This window comes from Rhodamnia argentea, chromosome 7, assembly GCF_020921035.1.
Source record: "Rhodamnia argentea isolate NSW1041297 chromosome 7, ASM2092103v1, whole genome shotgun sequence".
NCBI lineage: Eukaryota > Viridiplantae > Streptophyta > Magnoliopsida > Myrtales > Myrtaceae > Rhodamnia > Rhodamnia argentea.
Window position 1 is genome coordinate 5,274,008 of NC_063156.1, and position 19,943 is coordinate 5,293,950.

Genomic DNA, 19,943 nt, shown 5'->3' on the forward strand with positions numbered 1-19,943 from the left:
CTATTCAGTTAGGTCAGAATATTTTGCGAAACCGAAAAGATACGATCGTTACGACGATTATTTTTAGGTTTCCGTGCCTATAAATAAGCCGGCTTAGCTCACGTTCAGGGGGGGATGGAGTGTGCAGAAAAGTCAAAAGGGGGAAGCCTTCGTTCAGTTAAAAAAAAAAGGGACTTGATAGTATTATAGGGCAGAGAGAGGGAGTCGTCCAGGGAGGTACGTGAGAGAAAGCTAGAAAGAGAGTGCAAAAGTGGGGATCCACATTCAGTTCTGAAAAATAAGAATTTCTAGAGAGCGCACACAGATTGAGAGAGTAGGGCACACGGGTGAATACCCGAAGAGAATGGAAGGAGAGAATTCAACTCTTCTCGCACGTTCATCCGTCGTCGCTACCTCGCTTCCAGCACTTCCCTTTCGGACCTTGATACGCGTCTTTAGTATTGATGCCATTGACCCAGCTTGGCATTTCTACCGATCCGTTGCTGAATCAAGGACACCCTTGTCCAACAACAACTCGACACTACGTTGAGCGTCCCGAGGTCCCTCGCTCGCAATCTTTCATCGATCTATGACGGAGCTGGACGATCTATCCTGAGAAAGCCACGGCTGTGGAACCTCGAGAACCACAGCCACTTCTATCGCTGAATTGAACGTGAGTCTGCTACTACAGTCTTCCACGAGCTCGTGCCAACGAGTTCAGCCGTTGTTCGGGAGGCTTCAATCCGCGTGAGTTCGTGGCACTTAATAGGTCATATGTTTAGTGTTGGTTGACCAACGAATCCCATAAATTGCTAATTTTTTTGGTCAAAATTTCATTGATCATAGCCTTTATTATTATTAGAGAACTCGAAATAGTTGAAGCTGATCCTACCATGGGAGCTTTTTCTAATGGTAATTTGGTGAGTCTCATCAAAGGAGATCCGCAAGAAGCAATCAACATTGCCACACCACCGAAGATGGTCATGTGTTCATCCGAGCCCCTAGTGAGCTCTAGTGTCCGCAGCCTCCCATTAGCTCATTCGAATTTGAAAAAGAATTTTATAAGGTAAGATTTCTTATTCTAAAGATCATAATATTTGCTTGCCTTTCTTTGAAATCATTCTCTATCACTTGTTGCATGCATACCTCTAATATTGCTAATTTGATTAGTGATTTTTAATCCGCAATTTGCCACACGAGCAAGGATTTGAATTCAATCGTTAACCGTAAGATTACGGATTAAAGATTGGATTCAGATATTTGCGAAATATTTTCAAAAATCGGTTGAGATATCCACTTGATTTGATTGGCATAATATTTTCAGAATGAATATTCTCTTGCATGATATTTAAAATTCTTAAAGATATTGCATTGCATTTTAGATAAAAATTGCATTAAAATCATGTAGATATTCTCACCTTTATTAATTTTAGAAGGAGTGAATTTTGATTTGCATTCTAGGATAGAACATGCATATTTGCATTGATTTTCATGTCTAAAATAATTTATCTTTAATATGTTAGGGATTAGGCAACCGAACCTTAAATATGAAAGATAATTATCTTTAGGCATATTTTTATTAGGGTCATTCATTAATCCGAAAATACAGAAAAATAAAACAAGCTTGCCATGTCATTTGCATGCTAGGTTTAGATCATATAGAATTTTGCATGTTTAAGTCTTCAATTAATTCGTAAGCCATGTAGTCATTTTAATTAGACCGTAACATCATCCGTATATTAGTTTCATTTAATTGCACGTCTTCTAGGTTAGTCATGTAGTTAAATTAATTTCATATGCATGCTTAGGATTTCTTTGCATTTAATTTAATTCATTTGCATCTTAGATTAAATTCATGCATTGCATATAGGTTAGTCTTTATCCCATTAAAAAGCAAAAATTCAAAAGTGAGAACAATTTGTCTTGGCGTATGCTTCTGCAATTACCTCGACTGGATGTTCAATTAATTGATTGTGCATCGCATGATAACCTTTGTTAGTGACTTAGGTTAAAATCAATTAATGGTGCCGACAAAAATTTTCATGAAATAAAATGGTACCAAGGGCGTTAGAGTAATCTAGCGTAATCAGTCCCCGGACTTGAGTCTGGTTCTGAAGTAATTTAGTTCTCCCGCTATTTACTTAGGTTTCTAATCGACCTACCAAAAACGATTAGTGGCGACTCCAATTCAAATATCTTTGCATGATAAGTTGCGATTTGGTATGGACTTGGGAGAGTCCGAGTTAGGTTAGTTAAATAATTAACCTGATAATCCATTAGCCTAGAAACCTGATTTTTAGGTCGTGACAGTGGGTGTGGGGGAGCGGTTGGGGAGTGGAAGGGTTGTCAAAAGGTGAGCCGGAGGGAGGTGGTCGGGACGGCGCCCGGTAGCGGAGACGCCTAGTGACGTTGGTGGATCTTCATGTCTAATTTTTATACGTAAAACTACTTTGAAATAGGTTTACGACTGGTGATGGTGGATGTCGTTGTCCCTAAGAAAAAATTATTAAAAATTTTAAAAATACAAAAATATTATCAAAATTTTACCATGTTAGTGCCGATCGACCAAATGCACTAAATTGGCAAAGGTTTAAGACTCAATTAATGAAAATGTTTAGGATAAATTGGCACAATTGAAATAGGTTAACGACTTTTTTGATAATTTTTCCGAGGAAATGCCAAGACTTTAGGTCAAAGGGTGTTTTCGAAATGCAAACTATTTTTGGTGAGGTGCATTAGAAATTAACTTTAGCTTAAATGTTGTTTGAAAAAAAAAAACAGGCTTGCAAAGGACTTTAGTTACATATTTAAAAATAAATAAATAGATAAATAGGAAAATCTACTTTCAATGGCTACATGCTGGTGAACCAAATCTGGCATCGACAGCCCAAAGGTCGCACAACCTTGGTGACCCATCGCCGTGGTCTTGCGACCTCGGGTGAGGCCACTAGCGTGAAACGTGGCTCGTTGAGATGGCAGGTTTGAGCAACAGCGTGGGAAGAGGAGAGAGTGGAGGAAAATAGAGATTGGCCTGTAACATGAGGATCAAACTAAAAATTAGATGATTTGTGAGGGCAAAATAGAAAGAAAAAATCATTAAATATTAAGATGACTTTCCGAAAATGTTGAAAATCCAATCTTGAGTCAAGGGACTTTGGAAATGCTAGCATTTTCCAAATGAGCTCCCAAAAATAGTTGCCAAACACTTCAACATTCGATCAAGGATCTTTAGAGCTCCAAAGCTATTTTTAAAAAATGAATCAAACGCATACTGAAGACAGCACATGAAAGAGGGACTTTGGTGAAGACATCGGCACAATGATAAATTCTAGAGATTCTCCCGAATTGGCGCAAAATTTAATTGGAAGTCCTTACATTTGTCAATAAACTAAGGTACGCGGACCAATGTTGTAACTCGCCATATATAAGGGCTAAATTGAAATTGATATGACATTATATGGACCAAATGTATTTTAAAATGGCACAAAGGATTGCAATCCCTTTTCAAACAAAGAAATGAACTTCTCCATGCAACCCTGAGTCAATGCCAACCCTACCTCCACACCACCATCCCCATCCCTACTTTGTGCGAGAGAGATCGCCCTTGATACATCGATGTGCACCATGTGACTCTTCCTTAGCCTCCCCCACCCGAAGTCCGTGTCGTACACCTTCTGTCTGGGCGACCCGGCCACTGTCACTAAGTCCTCATTGCTAGCTATTTCAAAATCCCTTATCCATCTCGAAGCCCCTCTCAAGGCTCCACCTGTCCCTACTTCCTTGGCTCTCCTCCCTATAGCTCTCGCGGCATGTGAAATTCCACTTTTTCCCAAGAGCGTAGTTCTCTTCTCCGAGATGAAACATATGTCCAAACAGTTTCCCAAAGTACGTCAAGGGTATCGAGTATTCGAGTCGGTCCCTACAATCTGCGACAAAGATGAAATAACAAATTCTATCGTTGCCGCTCTCTGATGAGGATTGGTGACGATGCTGGGGTTCTTCATCTTTTGATTTGATGATACATACCCATACAAATGCGCACGTCACCGCGAATGTCGACAAGTGGATTGAATTTGACTCCGAGTCGAGGTCGTCGTTCTTGAGTTGGCTCAAGATTTGCGCTTTTAGCCCGTCGATGTGAGCTTTTCGAAGGACAAACGTTGCTCTCACCTTGTTCGCTACAGCGAGAAGAGCTTCTCTCGGGCTCGGGCTCGGGTTCCGGCCCACAAAACTCCACCAGTCTTTCAACAATATGGGCTCCAGCCCATTCAGGTCTTTGATCACTCCTCGGTCGTGGAAAGGACTCAAGTCGTCCTGGTCAATGCAAGTGGGGTCCCCTCCGGACCGGTGAATGGACGCCCACGATTTCATGAAGTGAGTGAAGGATGTCCCATCTGCTACCACGTGGAGGAATTGGACCCCAATGCAAATGCCCTTCTCTGGGAACAGAGTCACCTAAATCATTATGCAACAAAATGGACAATAAGTTTCGAGTTTACTTTTTATTTATACAACTGGTATTTTGAGATATATTTTTGTTTGTTTATCGCCCTTGGATATTGATTACACATAATCAAGGAAGATAATGTATTGGAGATAACAAACTGTTTTTTATATGGATATTAAACGAGTGTCCTAGAGACATTTGTTTATAACATATTTATCATAATCTACGCCGGTCCTCGCAAACGCTTCACTCGTTCTCAAGTTCTCGTTAATACCTCATTTAATTGCATCAAACTTGGAACGGTGCCATAGCTTCATCCCTATGTATGATTTCAACCGAAAATCTCAAATACTTCATGACAATTTGCGGCACATCAACATGATGCTTAATCATCACTTCTCGTGTTATGTATTCAATCTCCAAGGTGATATGCTGCTTTAAACCTTGAACTTGCCAAATCCGGCCAGGCGAGGGGCTGTCGGCAAACCCTGCCAACCCTAAGCCAAACGAAAAAAAGAACAAAAAAGAACAAAAAAAAAGGAGAAAAAATTATAAAAATATTATTAAAAAATTTCTACGACAACGATTTTTTGTTAAAATTAGCCGGATGGACTCAATTGACAAAATGTAAAAAAATTTAAGACTGAATTGGGACACTGCAATATATTTAAGACTTTTTTTTTTTTTTTTGGTAATTTTTCCCATGGGACTCTCTTCAAATAATTACTCCTCTTTGCTCTTCTTTTTATCTTTGTACATGTTATATAAGCTCCAATTACTCTTAAATCCAATATCTGCTTTATATGTAAATCTGTCTGATATGACTTTCTCGCATGTATTGCATCTTTGCTTTCTAACTCCCAATTGCATTCACTTTGTGTTGGAATAAGAAAACGTATGCCTTTGCTAAATGAGCTCAAGTTATAGCATAGCATTATTATACTAAATACATAAATACTCCCAAAACAGAACTTCAGAAAAAGAAAAAAACTTTGATCAGCTCCAATGATATTGATACTAATACCCAATAATAAGAATTAAAAGCAAGTAAATACGAACACGATCACGTGAGAGCCAGGCCATCACCAACTCACCTGAATCGCCATGAGGGGCCCCACACGTGCGCCGTCGGATGCACGCGGCGGCGGGAGCTGAGGCACCAGAGGGTGTATCAGCGTGGCGTCGCGTGCCTCATCGTTGAGGAGCTCAGCGAAGTTGGCGGTGGATTCGGCAACTGTGAAGGAGAGGGAGTCACCGTCGGCGTAGAGTATGTAGGGCTTCTGGGGCGGCGCCAGAGGGAGGACGAGGTTGGCAGCGAAGGGGAAGAAGCGGCGGAGACAGAGGGAGAGAGAGCGGACGAGGAGCGGGAGGGTGGTGTGAGCGAAGGAGGAAGGGGATTGAGGGAAGTCGTAGAAGAAGAGGCGTTGCATGGAGCAGCAGAGAAGCCACGGGATGTCGAGGAAGGTGAGAGGGAGAACGGTTGCCGGAACTGAGTTCGCGGGCGGCGAGACATCGTAACGGTGGAGGATCTTGATCTTCATCATTCTCGTCCGACGGTGAAGTGGGGATTTCATGAGGGAAGGAAGCTATATACACAGGCTGATGATCGGTTTTTGTCTCAATTTGAAAGCGATGTAAACCCACTCCCATTCCCCTACCGTAAAGGCAGGGGTGGCAACGGGGAATTCGGGTTGTCCATTTTTCATCCATATCACCTTTTAAAAAGGGAAAAAAATTTTAATGAAAAATTTCAAAATTTTAAAAAAAATGAGGTGGATCAATTCGGACCGTCCATTTTTTATTTGGACAGCCCGGATCGATCATATCACCCCTAACATTGCTTGTTAGGGGATCCGGTTCCAGTGCATATAATCGAGATTAATGAAATGAGTAACGTTTGGAAATTGGAAAAGGTGTCCAAAAAATCTTAATTTAGTCATAAACATTTTAATTGTGTCAATTTAGTGTTAAATCTTTTACTTTTATACCAATTGAATTCATTCGATCAATTTTGATCAGAAATCGCTATACATGACACGGCAAAAACTGAATGAGGATAGTTTTTTAAAAATTTTTTGATAAATTTTTTTAAACTTTTATTTGTTTATGGATTGAGAGCTGGTGGCTAGGGTCGCCTCTCGACCCTCGCCCAGATCCGAGCTAGGTTTGGCTTGTTCTAGGGAAGGGCTGCTGCGCCATCGCTTGGCCTAGATCTAGGCGAGGACTCGCGCGGCTCTCTCAAGCCCTTGCCGGTCCGGAGTCCAAAAACAAAGAAAAGTAAAAAAAAAAAAATGAAACGAAATTTAATAAAAATTCTACGTCAGCATAGGTCGTAACTTGTTGGACAATCGACGTCCACGTCAACAATTTCTATGGATTGAATTGGTATAAATAAAAAAGATTTAAAATTAATTTGATATAATTAAAAAATCTAAAAATTTATAATTTTTTGGATAATTTTCTTCTCGAAGTGCCGTGCGGTCCATCAATCTCTCCGGGAAGTGTCGACATCACAGCTGGACTTTCTGGTTTTCAAGTTTTATCCTAAGATCGCGGGAAGGAGTGAGAGGCGAATTGGTCTCGAGAGAAAAGCACAGCACGCCAAATTGCGAACCTAGAAAGGTCGATGATTTTTGCAGACCCAAAACGCCAACAACCGCAATCTATTCTGCGTGGAGCCCAATCTAGGTGGACTGGCACGCAAAAATATTAATAAAAATTATTCACATCAGTATCGATTATATCACGTAAGATGAGCGGCGTCTATATTAACTATTTTCAGTCAAAATTATCTTGATGACTCAATTGGCAAAACGTAAAAAAGTTTAGGATTTAATTGATAAAATTAATATGTTTAAAGCTGAATTGTCAAAAATATAATAGGCTTAAGATTTTTTAAATAATTTTTTCATATTTTATGAACATATATTATCATGCGTGATTCCTAACAATTAGTCAAATCATTGGGATTTTGAGCCGTGAGACCCTATTCATTCTAAATAATAGTGTGAATGATTTGCCTTTAATTGGACCTAATCTTCTTATGGCTGCTCCACTTTAGAAAATCTCGGACAGACAGAAATAATATTTTACCACGGATTGAAAAGGGCTCTTGAAATTAAGACTCCGTTTGTTTCGTGAAAAATAAATGATTTAGATAATATTTTTTTAAGAAAAATCATTTGTATCGCTTACAAAAATGAATCAAGGAAACATATCTCGATCATCAAGAAAAAATTTTAGGCATAAATTATTGTTAATATAAAAATATTTTTCATCGACTAATTATTTTATAAATAATCATTTTAGGAACATGTTTTTTAAATCATTCATTTTGCGCTAAATAAACGAAAAGCGTATGTCTTTATAACTTTAACTTTCACACACACACACATATATAAATTGTTTATTTTACTCATAATCACATTAGTAAAATTCAAACATCATCTACGAAACGAATGCAAAAATGACCTTAGGGTAGTGTTGGATCGAAAATAATCAACATGGATTCGTATGTGTGTGGAAATAAAAATTGAAGGTCACAATTTAAAACAAGCCAATTGTGTTGTCTTTTGGTGATAGCTAGCAAAAGAGGTCTTCATTGTGAATATGAATTGCCACTCCTACATTCTACCTGAATTACCACGTCCCAAGCTACTCGTGAACGGTCCACCATCCGCGGTGGCAGCGAAGGAGGCACGAACGGGTGCAAAGAGGTCGTGTCTTGAGGCACGAAAATGGCGGCGTACTGAGCTGGAGTAAAGTGAGGGAGTCACCACTGGAGTACAGGATGTAGGGCTTCTGGGGCGGTGCTAGAGGGAGGAGGAGGAGGCTGGCGGCGAAGGGGAAGGGAAAGAAACTATATTATGTGATATTGGGTTTCTCTCATCCCAAAACCTAGCTTAAAAAATGAGACTTTCTCTCATACTAATAGACCGACCACCAGGCCCTTTTATAATCGATAAAGAATAACCTCAATAATTTTCCCCTCACACATCAGGCCCTGAGTTGGAGTTGCAACAATATGTATCTCTCCACGTGAAGTCCACATGGCGTCCACGTGAAGTTCAAAAGTCCACGTTTCATCCATGTGGACTTTTGAACCCAAAAATAAGTTAATCTTTTAAAAAATTAAACAGAAAAGTAAGCTAAAAAATAAATAATAAAAATGGGTCGTTTGCGGTGGCGACGGTGGGGGATGGTCGAGAGGGATCACCATGGCTAGCTAAGGCCTCACGGACCCACAACGAGGCCGACCTCGCCGAGCTGTCATTGGGCAAGGTTGGCCTCCCCGAGATTTGCGAGCGCTCGACGGGGGTTGTTGGGGCTCGGCGACCCCCCCTTGACCATCCCCCACTCTCGCCACTGCAAGCGACCCATTTTTTTTAGCTTAATTTTCTGTTTAATTTTTTAAAAGATTAATTTATTTTTGGGTTCAAAAGTCCACGTGGATGAAACGTGGACTTCGCGTGGACGCCATGTGGCCTGCTTTTTTAAAAAAGTTGCCACGTGATGTTAAAAAATTAAAAATAAATTACATGTAATTAGTTGGCCGGAATCTCTCACCGTTGGCACTAAAGTGGTTATTTTTCTCTGATTTGGCATTTAGGTTGGTCCTAAAGTGGGTATCGTACACAAGTATTGTCACTTGAGGTGTCCTTCTGCCCAATTAGAAATAATCAATCTTCTATGATAATTTTTTTTTTTTGGTTTAGAAAAAAACTAGATAGAAAAAAGGTAAATGATACAAATAATCCATGAATCTTTGTCTAATGCGCAATGTGATTCCTGAACTTTGAATTTTTTTCAATGTAGTCCTTGAACTCTTACCCAATGTGTAATGCCGTCCTTGAATTTTTAATTTGTTCAATGTAATCCTTGGACTTTTGATACATATTCAAAGTTCATGAACTTTTGATACATGTTCAATGTTGTCAATAATATTGAACATATTCATATAGTATATATACTAAATTGAACATGTATAAAAAATTTACGGACCACATTAAACAAATTAAAAATTAGGTACGACATTGCACACTCGGCTATAGTTTATGGATCATATTGAAGAAATTTAAAGTTCATGAACCACATTACAAATCTATCAAAGTTTAAGGACCATTTGTGTCATTATAAAAAAAAATTATTTTTTTAATGAAGGTAGCGGGCTGCAATCCTCGATTCATAAATGAAGTGTAACATGGAATTTGAATTGCCATGAGTGGAGCCACTTATGAACCATCCACCACCCACGGTGGCAGCAAAGGAGGCCCGGACGGGCGTAAAGGCCATCACGTCTTGAGACCTATCACTCGTAAGCTAGCTGGCCATCGGTCCAAGTGAGGAAGTCACCATCTATTAGAGGCTGTAGGACTTCCGGGCCGGCACCGGCGGAGGTTGGTGGGGAACCTGTTTCTTCCGCCACCATACTCATGTTCCTCATGAGCCTCGTTTGTTCTTGGGCTTTGGCATAACATCATATTTTTTTGGGTTGTTAAGAGATAATAATTTTCAAAAGCTGTAATTTCATATGACCATACATGTCCTCTGAACAGATGGAAATTGCTTTACCTCTTTCTTTCAAATTCGACCTTTGTTTGTGTTTTTACGCATTTAGTTTTAGACATTTTCAAGTGCTGCTTTAGAGTTCATGCATGGCGAAGTAACTTGACTTATCAATTTGGATTGTTTTAATCTCGCCGCATTTCCTTTCATCTTTCGGTTCACATCAAGATATAGAAATTGAATTATTATTCCCAAAAAATTCACTATTACAATTATTAAGTTTACATCGATAAACTAGGTACGAGCTCGGGCCGTTATTGCCGGTATTGAAACAAGCGAGATCTTATCTCATATTAAAAGACAATTATAGTAAGTTAGAATGATTTTTTCTTCTCGGTGGGATTTGTTAAATTATGTCTCGAATTTTAAATCATACGCGGAATCGATGCTCTTTGGATGAGAAACGGTGATGATATCGTAAATACGAGAACTCTTACGGATGATCCACTTCTTTGCCGTTGAGAAGAAGCGTGGGGACCACGTTACCATAATATCTATTTTCACTCGTGGGGCCGGCCAGAATTGAGAGAAGAGGAAAGAAAATAAAGCAAAACTTTTGCCTCGCGTTTTCTTCTTTGACGCCACCACATAATGCATTCAAAAAGGGGAATAAGATATTTGGTGGGTCCCAGTCAAATTGGTTTTGTTGACTGCTTTAAAGGTCCCACACAAAAAGAGCATGGGATTTTGATCTTCTTCTTCTTTGAAAGGCGACTACGAGCCGAGACGAAAAAAACCAAGAAGACGTACAGAGACGTTTCTTGTGCAGGCCATCGAGGAGATCTGCACACGAATGGTTTGTGCTTCGTGAGTTTTACATCTGAAATATTTATTATTTATAAATATTTGGGGCTTGGGTGTAATCTAGGGTTGGGAAACACGAGCGTATTGAGCGATTATAAATTCCGATTCTCCGATTATAGTGGATTGTTCTTGCTAGCTCTCCCGTAGATATAGGTACCGATATTCGGACCGAACCACGTAATCTCTGATGTCCTTTACCGTTCCTCGTTAATTTTTCTGTACTTTTCGCATTGATTTATTTACAAGATCCGGGTTAGTTTCCGCGCGTTTTATATTACAACAGGATTTATGATTCTATACGTTCTTCATAGGAGTCGATTGCTTATCTTTCTTTTGCCTTGTTTTTAAGAAATTTAGACTCGATACATACCATTGATTGGTGGAACCGAGGTCGATATCCCTACTCATTATTTGCTCTTAGTCAGCAAAGGATGTGCAACGTTCGAACAAGATGCGCAACACTCGGGCAAGTACTTTTTTATTTTTGGCCCAAATGATAAATTGTTGAGATTCCTGCCCATTTTGCGCCCAAAATTTGGTTGGAAGTCCTCAAATTTGTCGATGAACTAAGGTAAAAGACCAATGACGTGACACCCGAACTATGAGGATTGTTGAAATTGACGTGGCATTAATTAAAGGCATAAGGACACTTCAAATGACAATATTTATGTATGGGGCTTATTTTGGTGTCAAAATTTTTCGTCGGCTCACCTAAATGTCAAATCGGAAAAAAACGATCACTTAAGTGCCATTGACGAGAGATTCACGCCAAAATAACTACATGGCATTTTTTTAAAACAATTTAGCAAATGCCATTTTTAATTCAAACAATTTAGTAATATGGCTCTCTTTTTTTTATTTAAATAAAAGGTCAATTCTACATGTGCCTAGAGAACGAAGTCGCTCGGTCGACATAGCTGGGATGTCTTAAACTTATAGCACTTAAGTAATCACATTTTACAACTTATGACACTTAAGTGATCATTTTCAGAAAAGTTTGACACTCAAACGATCATAATTTACAACTTATGACATTGAATTTGGTTAAATGACATCGTTTGTGCGTTGGAAGCCGACTAAGATCTTTGGCAACCCACATAAGATTAATTGATTAATAAAAAATTGCCACCGATGATTTTTAGCCAAGCTCACCGAAGTTGGTACTGAAATAATCTTTTTTCAAAAAAATTGGTACTTAAGTGATCCGGAAAAAAAAAATTTACATCAAAATGAGCGCCGTACACAAATATTATCACTTGAGGTGTCATTTTCCCATTATTAGATGTGTACTACGATAACATAAATTTTTTTAATCCCTTTTCAAGCAAAGGGACAAACTTCTCCATGCAAACCCTAGTTAATGCCAACCCGACCTCCACACCACCATCCCCATTCCTACTCTCTGCAAGAGAGATCGCCCTCGACGTGTCAATGTGCACCACATGGCTCTTCGTTGGCCTCCCCCACCCGAAGTCCGTGTCGTAGACCTTCAGTCTCGGCGATCCGGCCACCGTCACTAAGTCGCCATTGTTGGCTGCATTATAATCCCTGATCCATCTCGACGCCCCTCTCAATCCTCCACTTGTCTTCGCTTCCTGGACTCTGCCTCCTATAGCCCTCGCGGCATGTGAAATTCCACTTTTGCCCAAGAGGGTACTCCTCTTCTCCGACAGAATATGTATGCCCAGACAGTTCCCAAAGTATGTTGAGGGTATCGAATACTCAAGTCGCTCTCTACAATCCGCGAGAAAGCAGAAATTGCAAAGCTCGTCGTTGCCGCTCTCTGATGACATTTGGTCGTAGCACTCATGTTCTTTGTCTTTCGATTTGATGACGCATACCCATACGAATGCGCACGCCACCACGAATGTCGACAAGTGGATTGGCTCCGACTCCGACCCAACGTCGTCGTTCTTGAGTTGACTCAAGACCTGCGCTTTTAGCCCGTTGATGTGATGTTTTCTCAGGACAAACGTTGCTCTCACCTTGTCCGCCACAGCGAGAAGAGCTTCACTCTGGCTCGGGCTCGGGCTCGGGCTAGGGCCCACACAACTCCACCAGTCTTTCCAAAATATGGGCTCGAGCCCATTCGGATCTTTGATCACTTTTCGGTCGTGGAAAGGGCTCGAATCGTCCAGGTCAGCGCAAGTGGGGTCTCCTTCGGACCTATGAATGAATGCCCACGATTTCATGAAGTGATTGAAGGACCTCCCATCTGCCGCCACGTGTAGGAACGAACCCCGATGCTAATGCCCTTGCTTGGGAACAGGGTCACCTAAATGATATTATCACTTTAACCCAACATTTCATTGCATAGCAAGTACCAAATAATGAGAATTGAGAACAAGCAAAGTACGAACACGATCGCGGGAGAGCCAAAGCATCTCCAACACTGACCTGAATCGCCATGAGGGGCCACACGCGTGCGCCGTCGGACGCACGTGGTGGCGGGAGCTGAGGCACCAGAGGATGCACCAGCGTGGCGTCGCGAGCCTCATCACTGACGAGCTTGGCAAAGTCGGCGGATGACTCGGCGACGGTCAAGGAGAGGGAGTCGCCGTCGGAGTAGAGGATCGAGGGCTTCCGAGGCGGCCCCAGAGGGAGGATGAGTTTGGCGGCGAAGGGGAAGAAGCGGCGAAGACAGAGGGAGAGAGAGCGGATGAGGAGCGGGAGGGTGGTGTGAGCGAAGGAGGGAGGGGATTGAGGGAAGTCGTAGAAGAAGAGGCGTTGCACAGGGCAGCAGAGAAGCCACGGGACGTCGAAGAAGGTGAGAGGGACAGCGGTTGCCGGGACTGAGTTGGCGGGCGGCGAGACATCGTAATGGTGGAGCATCTCGATATGCGTCATCTCGTCTCGACGGTGAAGGGGAATCTCATGGGAGGAGAAGCTTTATATAGGCCGGCTGATGATTGGTTTTGGTCCCTGTTTGAACGGCGATGATGTAGATCATCTGAAAATGCGGCGCCTACAATCGCAGCTGGACTTTCGGGTTTCGAGACTACTGAAAAGTTGCAGATATAACGCCAACACTTGTAATCAAATCATCTCGCTTTCCCATGAAGTAACCGGGAGGAGGAGAGAGTGTACGGCTTCTGGGGCGGTGCTGGAGGGAGGAGGAGGAGGCTGGCGGCCGACGGTGAGAAGTAACCGGGAGAGGGAGAGTGAGAGAAGGTAACTGGGGAGGACCTTTACATCTAATTTTCATCTGTAGAACTAGTTTGTGCTTCAATGGTGGTCAATTGTTCAGATCGGAGAGAATAATACGTATTCATCTTTCACAAAATATGTAATTGCAACCACCTTGTATGTCCTCCGGCAAAGATGGAAATCAACTTTACCTCTTCTTCAAATTCAACCATAATTATTTGTCCAGTTCACGTCGGAACATAGGAATCGATTAGTTATTTCCTCAAACTTTCCTGTTACATAGTTATCTAGTTTAAGTAATAAAAATAAAGAAGCCGCTAACTTGATGATCTGATAGTGCTGTTATTATTTCTGACTTCACAATGTTCCAATTATGAGTATTTTATGCAAAACACGCAGTGATAATGTGTAGATCTATAGTCAGAAATAACTAACAGTATTGTCAGATTGTCAGAGAAGCATTATCCCAAAATTAGATACGTGCTTAGGTCACTATAGTCGATATTGAAGGAAGTGTGATTTTACCTCACACTTGAAAACGATTAGTTGGTTGGAAATATTCTTTTTTTTTATTTTACAAATTCTTTAGTTTTCTTTTTGGTCGGGAAAAAAAATCGAGGTGGACATCCTTATTCTCGACACGCGCACCATTTATTTGTGGAATTGAGGTCGACATCATTGTTCTTTTTAATTTTTGGTCAGCAAAAAATTTGCAAGTATTTATTTCATTTTGGCCCAATGCTAAATTCCTGAGATTTTCGCCGATTTTGCGCTCCAAATTTGGTCAGAAGTCCTTACATTTGTCAATAGACAAAGGTACAAAGACTAATGTTGTTATACAAGATCGCCATGGCATTGTATAGACCACATGCATATCAAAGTGACATAATGATTTCAACCCCCTTTCCAAGCCAAGAAACTAACTTCTCCATGCAAGCTCTAGTCAATGCCAAATTGATCTCCACACCACCATCGACATTCCTACTCTTTGCCAGAGAGAACGCCCCAAATGAGTCCATGTGCACCACATAGCTCTTCGTCAACTTCCCAACCCAAAGTCCGTGTCGTACACCTTCAATCTCGACGATCCGGCCACTATCACTAAGTCCTCATCGTCAATAACTTTCCGATCCTTGATCCTTCCCTCCATTCCTCTCAATCCTCCCCTCGTCCTCACTTCCTCGACTCTCCTCGCTTTCGCCCTCGTGGCATATGACGTTCCTCTTTTGCCCAAGAGTGCATTTGTCTTCTTCGAGAGACACTGTATGCCGGGACAATTTTCGAAGTATGTCGAGGGTATCGAGTATTTAAGTCGGTCCCTACGACCTGCAAACAAGTAGATATAGCAAAGTTTGTCCCTGACGCTCTCTGATGTGGATTGGTCACGACGCTCGTGTTCGTTTTCTTTCGATTTGATCATGCATACCCATGCAAAAGTGCACGTCACCACGAACGTCAACAAGTGGATTGGCTCTAACTCCGAGTCGATGTCTCCTTTCTCGATTTGACTCATGACCTGAGCTTTTAGCCCCTCGATGTGATCTTTTCCAATGACAAACGTAGCTGTCACCTTCTCCCCAACAGCAAGAAGAGCTTTACTTGGGTTCGGGGTAGGGCCCACCCATCTCCACCAGTTTCAAGAATATGGACTCGAGCCCATTTGGGTCTTTGATCACTTCTTGATCATGGAAAGGACTCGAGTCATCCAGGTCAACGCTAGCAGCGAGTCTTCCGAACCTGTGAGTGGACGCCCATGATTTCTTGAAGTGATTGAAGGACCTCCCATCTGCCACCACGTGGAGGAACTTGACCCCAATGCAAATGCCCTTGTTTAGGAACAGAATTACCCGAATCATTATCTAACAATATTAAGGAAAAAATAACATTGTAAGACACATGCCAAAAAATTTCAAAAAATCACTTGAGTGACATATCAGTAAAAAATCGATCACTTTAATATTTTCGACAACATGTTCTGACAATGAGTCCTACATATCTTTCTTAATTAATTTCCAAGTCTGACGTGACTTTTTTTCAAAAATTTGGAAAGTCCTAAGAGGACAAAGGATGAGACGACATGGCACATAAATGACTAAAACAATGCTGATTCATCTACGGAAAAGCCCGATCTCTCTCTCGAGTCTCAAGTTTATTCTATGATGGTATTTAACTATTTTACACTATCGTTGCTGCTATAGGCAACACTAATAGGGCCTATCGGCTACTGCTGCCCAGGCAACAACCGGCTTCGCTGGCGTTCGCCCTCTCCCCGGTGAGGCTGACCCTTGCCTGTGGTTGCAAGGCCAACCCTAGCCGGCCATAGGAGGAAAGAGGGAAGAAAAGACAGAAAACAAAAAAGAAGAAAAAAATTGAAAAAAAATTGAAAATTAAAATATTACTAAAATATTATTTAAAAATGTTCACGTCAACGCTGGTCGTGCCACATAGGGTATCCGACTTCCACGTCGGCAATATCTGACCAAAATTAGCCGAAGGTTGGTGGGGGCCTATCTCTTCCGTCACCAAACTCTTGTTCCTCACGAGCCTCGGTTGTTCTAGCGCTCGGACATAGAGTCATATTTTCTTCGGATCGTTCGGAGAGAATATTACATCTTCATCTTTTTCTAAAGCTGTGATTTCATCGGCTTTATATGTCTAGAAATGGCTTTACCTACTCTTCAAATTTAACCACAATTTTTGTTTCTACGCATTTAAATTTTAGACATTTTAAAGTGCTACTTTTGAGTTCATGCATGGCAAAGAAACTTGACTTGTCGATTTTGATTGTTTTAATCTCACCATATTTACTTTCACTTTTCGGTTCACGTTAAGATATGGGAATTGAATTGGTATTTCCAAAAAGTAAATCCTATTACAATCATGAAGTTTATATCATTAAACTAGGTACGAGTTCGGGCCATTATTGACAATATTGAAACAACTGTCATCTTGTCTCGTATTAGAAAACGATTGAAGCAAGTTAAAATGACATTTTTTTTTCGTGGGATTTATAATTCTGAGGTTTTTTCATAGGAGATGATGCTTATCTTTCTTTTGCCTTGTTTTTGAAAAATTTAGACTCGATACGTACCATTGATTGGTAGAAACGAGGTCGATATCCTTACTCATTATTTGCTCTTAGTCAGCAAAGGTTGTGCAACATTCGAACAAGATGCGCAACTGTTGGGCAAGTACTTTTTTATTTTTGGCCCAAATGATAAATTGTTGAGATTCCTGCCCATTTTGCGCCCAAAATTTGGTTGGAAGTCCTCGAATTTGTGGATAAACTGAGGTACAAAGACCAATGATGTTACACCCGAATTATAAGGATTTCGGTTGAAATTGACATGGCATTGTATGGACTCAATGTCCACTAAGGTGACATAAATTATTTCAACCCCTTTTCAAGCAAAGGGACAAGCTTCTCCATGCAAACCTTAGGCAACGCCAACCCGACCTCCACACCACCGTCCCCATTCCTACACTCTGCGAGTGCGAGAGTGATCACCCCTGACGTGTCGACATGTGCCACATGGCTCTTTGTCGGCCTCCCCCACCCGAAATCCGTGTCGTACACCTTCAGTCTCGGTGATCCGGCCACCGTCACTAAGTCACCATTGTCAGCTACAGCATAGCCCGTGATCCATTCGGCCGCCCCTCTCAATCCTCCACCTGTCTTCACTTCCTTGACTCTGGCCCCTATAGCCCTCGCGGCATGTGAAACTCCACTTTTGCCCAAGAGGGTATTCCTCTTCTCCGAGAGAATACATATGTCCAGATAGTTCCCAAAGTATGTCGAGGGTATCGAATACTCGAGTCGATCCCTACAATCCGCGAGAAAGCAAAAATAACAAAGCTCGTTGTTGCCGCTCTCTGATGACGTTTGGTCGCGGCGCTCATGTTCTTCGTCCTTCGATTTGATGATGCATACCCATATGAATGCGCACGCCACCACAAATGTCGACAAGTGGATTGGCTCCGACTCCGACCCAATGTCGTCGTTCTTGAGTTGACTCAAGACCTGCGCTTTTAGCCTGTTGATACGATCTTTTCCCAAGACAAGCGTTACTCGCACCTTGTCCGCAACAGCGAGACGAGCTTTACTTGGGCTCCGAGTTGGGCTAGAGCCCACACAGTTCCACCAATCTTTTAACAATGTGGTCTTGAGCCCATTCGGGTCTTTGATTACTTCTCGGTCGTGGAAAGGGCTCGATTCGTCTAGGTCAGTGCAAGTTGGGTCTCCTCTGGACCTATGAATGGACGCCCACGATTTCATGAAGTGATTGAAGGACCTCCCATCTGCCGCCACGTGGAGGAACTGGACCCCAATGCAGATGCCCTCGTTTGGGAACAGGGTCACCTAAATCATCATCATTTTAATTGTCAATTTTTGCATATCGACATGGTTTATAATCTATTTTTCTCACGATATACATTAAATAAAACAGATGATGTTGGCAAATGAGCTCTCAATTTATAGCATAGCAAATACCACATAGTAAGACTTCAAAAAAAAGCAAATGCGAACACACGATCACGTGAGAGTCAGCCAGATCATCACCAACTCACCTGAACCGCCATAAGGGGCCCCACACGTGCGCTGTCGGACGCACGCGGCGGCGGGAGCTGAGGCACCAGAGGGTGTATCAGCGTCGCGTCGCGCGCCTCGTCGCTGACGAGCTCGGCGAAGCTGGCGGCGGACTCGGCGACGGTCAAGCAGAGGGAGTCGCCGTCGGAGTAGAGGATGTAGGGCTCCTGGGGCGGCGCCAGAGGGAGGACGAGGTTGGCGGCGAAGGGGAAGAAGCGGCGGAGACAGAGGGAGAGAGAGCGGACGAGGAGCGAGAGGGTGGTGTGAGCGAAGGAGGGAGGGGACTGAGGGAAGTCGTAGAAGAAGAGGCGTTGCACGGGGCGGCAGAGAAGCCACGGGATGTCGAAGAAGGTGAGAGGGAGGGCGGTTGCCGGGACAGAGTTCGCGGGGGGCGAGACATCGTAACGGTGGATGATCTTGATGTCCATCGTTCTCGTCCGGCGGTGAAGGGGGGTTTCGCGAGGAAAGGAGGCTATATAGACAGGCCGATGGCTGGCTTCGCTTCCTGTTTCAAAGCGATGATGTAAGGTCTGCTACAGTACATAGACTGGTGCATATAATAGAGATAATGAATGCCACGTTTCTATTTCATCCGAAAACGGAGTGCTTTCAACCAAGATATGCAAAGATCACAGGAAGGAGAGAGAGAGAGAGAGAGAGAGAGGGGAATTGGTCTCCAGAAAAAAGCACAACACGCCAAATTGCGAATCTAGAAAGATCGATGATTTTTGCAGACACAAACTCCAACAAATGTAGTCAGATTAGGAGTGTCAAAACTTAACCGAAAATTGAACTAAAAACTGAATCGAATTAAATCGAACTGAATTTTTATGTTTTTTCAGTTCAGTTTAGTTTTTTGTTCAGATAATGAAAATAACCAAGTCCTTCTAAATAGTTTGGGTATTTTTAGTTCAGTTCAGCGGTTAATCGAACCGAACTATACAAACTTCTTCGTTTCATGATTTGATACTCTTTTCTTTTGTTTTTTAAACTTTTTGGTGGTTGAGGGCCGGTGGAGCCATCAGCATTGGCTGAGGATCGGCGACCCCCGCCGGCCCATCAGCAAGCGATTGTGAGCCCTCGCGGGCGACGGTCGAGGGGTTGCAGCCCCCTCGCGGACGCAGGACAGGGCGTCATGAGCCTTAGCAGTGGCCGGCGATGGTCGCCAGCCCTCGCCTCGCCAAATCTGGCTGTCGAGAGAGAGGCATGTTCAAATCAGGCATCGATTAACCTAGTGAAGCATTTGGAGGGCTTGGTGGAGATGATAAAGTCGAAGGTGCGAGTGCTAAAGAAGACGAAGAAGTCGTGCGTGAAGATGGACAAGGGCTTGGTGGAACGACACCTCGCAGCGGATTTTGGAGAAACCCTCAAGGCCGAGATTTGAGGGAATCAGCCAAAGACAGAAGTGAAGAA

At 42.3% G+C, this 19,943-nt stretch overlaps 2 protein-coding genes and 2 pseudogenes across 2 annotated transcripts; all 4 read right to left on the minus strand.

The window, feature by feature from the left end:
- Positions 1-3,406: 3,406 nt before the first annotated feature.
- On the minus strand, positions 3,407-6,644 carry LOC115728619 (annotated as a pseudogene).
- Positions 6,645-12,074: 5,430 nt separating this feature from the next.
- On the minus strand, positions 12,075-13,681 carry LOC115728621 (coumaroyl-CoA:anthocyanidin 3-O-glucoside-6''-O-coumaroyltransferase 1-like). The gene is given in 3 exon segments (XM_030658950.2): positions 12,075-13,031; positions 13,034-13,070; positions 13,193-13,681. Coding segments are annotated over 3 exon segments (1,434 nt in total). The 5' UTR covers positions 13,643-13,681; the 3' UTR covers positions 12,075-12,084.
- Positions 13,682-14,817: 1,136 nt separating this feature from the next.
- LOC115728616 lies at positions 14,818-15,798 on the minus strand (annotated as a pseudogene).
- Positions 15,799-17,208: 1,410 nt separating this feature from the next.
- On the minus strand, positions 17,209-19,016 carry LOC115728617 (coumaroyl-CoA:anthocyanidin 3-O-glucoside-6''-O-coumaroyltransferase 1-like). Its single transcript, XM_030658945.2, has 2 exons — positions 18,512-19,016; positions 17,209-18,302 (listed from the first exon to the last, which is right to left on the minus strand). The coding sequence occupies exons 1-2, from the start codon at positions 18,956-18,958 to the stop codon at positions 17,331-17,333; spliced, it is 1,419 nt and encodes a 472-aa protein (XP_030514805.2). The 5' UTR covers positions 18,959-19,016; the 3' UTR covers positions 17,209-17,330.
- Positions 19,017-19,943: the final 927 nt, after the last annotated feature.

What these genes read in the sequence shown, in the direction of transcription:
- LOC115728617 (XM_030658945.2), bottom strand. Translation starts at nt 18,958, where the DNA reads ATGGACATCAAGATCATCCACCGTTACGATGTCTCGCCCCCCGCGAAC. An exon ending in GGCCCCTTATGGCGGTTCAG is followed by an intron (nt 18,303 to 18,511) that starts GTGAGTTGGTGA and finishes ATGATGATTTAG; the next exon opens with GTGACCCTGTTCCCAAACGA.